We start from the raw sequence: 5,297 nt of genomic DNA on the forward strand, positions 1-5,297 counted from the left end.
TGATTTTTCTCATTTTAATTCATTAAAATGACAAATAACCAAAATGCCCTTATGCCCTTTCTTTAAAATTTCATCCATGCAAGCCCATTTTTGTCCAAAAATTTAGAATTTGGGAAAATTTCTCTCCAAGACCTTCTAATTCATAATCTAAAGCAATTTCATACAAATTTCTTCTAGAAATCAAGTTTTGCAATTTATTCAATTTAGTCCCTAATTTTCAATTGGACATCTTATACTTAGAATTTCTTCATGAAACTTTAACACATGTATATATTCATATTCTAGGCCTCATGATAATCATAAAATAAATATTTTGATGTCAGATTTGTGGTCCCAAAACTACTATTCCGACCAGGCCCTATTTCGGGATGTTACATATTATTTCACCCCTTTGGTTGCAAGCAACGTGTCATAATCTAAGAAAACTCTGATGAAATTCCCCAATTGTTGAGCCATTCCCTCTGACATAAAACCCGGAGGTAGATTATGAATTTGAACCCAGAATCTTGTATGATAAATCGGTACTTGTAACAGATCTTCGCCCTTCATTAGCCTATGAAATATTATCAAGTGCCTGTTAAAAAACCAAGATATACCGTCGACCACCCTCTGTATATCTATCTCATTGTAGAACCTGAATAATATTCTCTTATCATTGATTTCTGTTATTGCAACTCTGCTAACACATTCTTTATTGATGGAAAGTGAACTGCAGTTTCTGTAAGCACCCTTCCTACTAGACAATACCTAAATTCTTCAATTTCCTCTTCTTCTTGGCTATAAACCGCCTCTTCTTCTTCATCTGTCAGATTTAGGTTTGCTAGTTCATCTTCTATATTTATTGATTATTATTCAGATTGGATTTTGGATAATTCTAATCGCGATGGTAAACAAAATTCCTGTTTTTTTTTTTTTCCTTCTTATTGTTATTTTTATATCATAACCTTGACTTTCAAGAAGGGAATTGGTGATACAATCCCCAATATTTGTGAACCCAGTAGGCGATTCGAAAGAGAAATCTTGCTATTATTTAGGTGTTCTTGATTACACAATTAAAATTTATAAGAAATATTGATTACCTGTTGATAAGCTGGCTTGTTTAGAAAGAATGGAGATGCACTCCTCCAAGAACTACAATTACAGCAGACGAACGAAACGAGAGAAAATTGCGATAACGCCAAACCTCTTTTTTGACCTCTTATATCTTTCTTAGTGTATTCAAATTATAAATATCTAACATTTTAGTCAAACTTAATGATGTTAAATATTTAAACTAGTAAATAATATTATAAAATATAGAGAATAAATTTTATCAAAATTTAAAGTATAAAAATAAATCTAACAAAACAGAAATTTAAAATTTTAAAGAAGATACGAAGTATAGCACACCGAAATAGAGCAAAATGACGTATCGCCTCCCCCACCAACCACCCCCCAAAAAAAAAAAAAAAAAAAATCCAAGTCCTGTTGCTTTAGTAGCAAGGAAACACTTTCTTTGACATGAATACTAAAGGGAATGACATTTGCATCGAAGAAAAAGAAAACATTAATCTAAAAGTATCATAATTCACTGAAGAATTACTTGCTTGATTGAGATTGCTACAATTCTCAAACAAGGCAACAATGAAAATTATGCTGGTCAGTCAAAACAGTACATTGAATTTCATGCTTCAGTTTTTCATCTTCGGTTTTTCAAATGCAAGCTCCAGGTAACTTCCCCTGGATAAGCTCTCATTAAGCTCATGCTTGAGCAATGAATTACACCATCAAGTACTTTCGCTCTCTCGCGTTTTTCTTTTCTGTAGACAAAAACCCACTACATGGATCGAGTATCTTCATGTTGTTGCGACAGTTGAGTTCCATGTTCCGCCGATCAATGTACCAACTCTTTCTCCCTTTATTGCTTTTGCGATATTACCCGATTTCGTTAAATTGAAGACAACAACTACATCAAAGGAAAAAGACATAAATTAATGGCTATTCCCTCCAGTTGTTCTCTAGGTATACAGATGGTAGAAGTTTAAATTTACCAGGAATGTTATTTTCTTGGCACAGGGTAATGGCGGTCATGTCCATCACCGAGAGATCTTTTGAAGTCACCTCGTGATAAGTCAGTGTATCATGAAGCTGGGCATTTGGATTATGCCTAGGATCATCATCATAAACCCCATCAACATTTGTTGCCTTCAGCACAACTTCCGCATTGACTGGGCAAACAAATAGAACATCTAATTTTATCCCAGATAATAAAATTATCTACATTTGTTGCCAAAACAAAATTTTAAAGAGACCCATTTTAAATCAGTTAACATTGATTTCAATTCATAATGAGGACCATTTTGTGCAAGATACAGAGCAATCAGTGATAGGGTATATATAATATGCATCAAAAGTGAGAATGGCTCGGATAGGTTTGCCCCCAAGTCCCACTACTGTATTTCCTAATCCAGAAGCAAAAATGACTTACTTTCTGCACAACGAAGGGCTGCAGCAGTATCAGTGGTGAAGAATGGATTACCAGTTCCAGCTGCAAAAATGACGACCCTCCCTTTCTCCAAATGCCTCACTGCCCTTCTACGTATATATGGTTCTGCAACCTCTGACATACGAAATGCAGTCTGGACACGTGTTGGGATGCCGATACTCTCCATTGTTGCTTGAAGAAATATAGCATTCATTACAGTTGCTAACATTCTTTTTTTTTTTTTTTTTTGGGGGAGCAAAAGAATGCACATAAGAGAGGGATAAGATTTCTGTAAAGTGGCTAAGGTCTAATTACCTTCTGCAACAACTAGAACTGGTCTTTTAAGGAATTACAATTTCTGCACAAAACCAGAAAGACTTCTAGAACACATAAAATTGCATCAAATAAAATATTTACCCGATGTAATCAGCAGATGAACGGTCAAGTCCACTACATCCTGCCCGAGAGGATCCACGAAAAATATTACCCCCACCAACCACAATTGCAACCTGCGATAAGCATCTAAAATGAAATCAAACAGCGGAGTTTCTAATTCTTTCAGACAGCTACTCATCCAGACAACCAACCACTCATTCTTGCTAAGCAGTCTCCTAGCATAATTCTTTAATAGGTTAATATGAAAGTATTTATGATGCACGTTGCAACTTAATGTAATTACCAGATCACTAAACTTAACTCTCAAGAAAGATTGTTTCCATTTTCATTGGTAGTATGAATTGTTTATCCTGCTCAAATTTCATTCTGAATCACACCCAAATAAAGCAAATACCATCCTTAGCAATATCCAAATGGCAATGCATGGTCTTCCACCAAAACCTTGTACTCTTACTCTACAGATAAACTAACCCCCAATTCAACATGATATTGCAAGAACACAACCACTGAAACTGAAAAAAGGAGTTAAGCAACAACAATCAAATTTAAAAAGAGGATTAATGGAGAAAGAAAAGGCCTCCGAACATATAAGAGAGAGAAGGGGCTTTAGACTAGCCTCAATGCCCAGGCGTGTCACTGATGCAACCTCCCTAGCAATAGCCATCGTAACCTGTATTCAAGCAAGTTTCATACTTCAATTATTGTGAAGAAAAGCAATAACACTAAAAGTACAACAATTATTCACATCACAACCTTTGGGTCAATATTTTGAGAGTGATCTCCCGCTAGTGCTTCTCCACTTACTTTAAGCAAAACCCTTTGCCATTTATAAGATGGTTTCTCATTTATTTGCATTCCAAAGGGAGCCATAGATGACATGTTATTATGTCTGTTAAAACAATATAAACAAGTGCTTACAAGAATGTCAAAATAAATAAACAAACAAAGGGTGGAGGGAGCTTGCAGAGGAGTTCAATTAATTGTTCAACAAACTTGAGTAGGTGATTAAAGAACCAAAAAGAATGTCGTATATCCTTTATAAAACTACAGCCACATGTATGGATTAAGAATTCCAATTCAGTAACCTTGAAAATAGCAATGAGAAATTGAACTCCCAGGCATAAAAGGCTAACACAGCTTCATCAACATATTGGGAAAAAAGTAAGATAAGGAGAAACTAATAATTTTGATTCATTAACCATCGAATCACCTACGGAGAAAATCAATTTCATAAGTATTAAACCTGAAGGATGCCCCTAAAATGGTATCTAGTGCCCATGAAAGAACCCAGCTAAACATATTATATGGGTCAGAAAGTACCTAGATATTTATTAATAAAAATGCAGAAACAGCACCAGTTATGAAAAATCTGCCACTTCCGGTGACTACTGATATCCAATACAGAAGTGCAAGGTTTTGGAGTTTTCATCCTCATAGCTCATCTCAGTTGTTAACAAAACAATACCAGAATTACCAACATATATCGAAGAGTCTAACAAATTCTAACAATAGCATCAAAATTCAAAACGCGAAACAAAGTCTCGCCATTTCACAGGCATTTTCACAAACAGTAAAAAGACATCCAAAAAGGAAATAAATCCAGCTTAAAGCAGAAACATACCTCAAGTTCATGGGGTCTGGGAGTGGGGAGGCACCCATATCAGAAGAAGCTGAACAGTTGATAACCAACCGTCTAAACTGACCCATAATAAAGCTACCTTGATGATGGGTTTTTACCAGAGCAAGACCCATAAATGATGATGATGATGATGATGATGATGATGATGAGATAGGATTAAAGGAGATGGGGGGTAGAAAACAAGTGGAGGCTGCCATTGAACAAAAACTGGGAATTTGGTTACTTCAAAAGCAACTGTAATGTGTTCGTTCAAATTGGTGCCGCCGAAAGGATAAGCTTTGGGTTACTGTACTCAGATTTCCTTTCTTTTCGGATAAAGCAGTAGAATTTTTTTTTTTTTTTTTTCAAGTTTGATATAGATATTTTATTTTTGAAATTGGTGGCATATTTTAGTTTTCTATTTTTATTAAGAAAGCTACTTATAAAATATCTCAATTGTAGGTTTGTCGGATTTAAATTTATTTACATTTGTATAATTTTGAGGGTAAAAGTTATCCACTGAATTTTTGTTAATTTTTCATTTTGTCATTAAATTTTTAAAAGGTTGAATTCACAAATTACACCTTAATTATACAATTTCTCTAGGTAAATTTTTTATTAAAATAATATTTAAACTATTTCACCGTTATCAATCAAATTTTAACATCATTGATCAATTAAATCGTTTCACATCAACCCTTATTTTTATTATTATATAATTTTATATTAAATTAATATTAATATTAATTAAAATAATTATATTAACAATAATAAAATATTTTCCTCCTCATCCCTCTACCCTCTCTCTTCCTCCCCCTC

At 34.1% G+C, this 5,297-nt stretch overlaps 1 protein-coding gene across 1 annotated transcript; it reads right to left on the reverse strand.

Annotated features, from left to right (window-relative positions):
• Nucleotides 1-1,471: 1,471 nt before the first annotated feature.
• On the reverse strand, nucleotides 1,472-4,885 carry LOC108470472 (uridylate kinase PUMPKIN, chloroplastic). The gene is made up of 7 exons (XM_017771794.2): nucleotides 4,482-4,885; nucleotides 3,614-3,749; nucleotides 3,477-3,530; nucleotides 2,882-2,973; nucleotides 2,468-2,694; nucleotides 2,031-2,207; nucleotides 1,472-1,945 (listed from the first exon to the last, which is right to left on the reverse strand). Exons 1-7 carry the CDS (start codon nucleotides 4,694-4,696, stop codon nucleotides 1,836-1,838), a joined length of 1,011 nt encoding a protein of 336 aa, XP_017627283.1. The 5' UTR covers nucleotides 4,697-4,885; the 3' UTR covers nucleotides 1,472-1,835.
• Between the last annotated feature and the right edge of the window lie 412 nt (nucleotides 4,886-5,297).

The sequence above is a fragment of the Gossypium arboreum genome, chromosome 11, assembly GCF_025698485.1.
Source record: "Gossypium arboreum isolate Shixiya-1 chromosome 11, ASM2569848v2, whole genome shotgun sequence".
NCBI lineage: Eukaryota > Viridiplantae > Streptophyta > Magnoliopsida > Malvales > Malvaceae > Gossypium > Gossypium arboreum.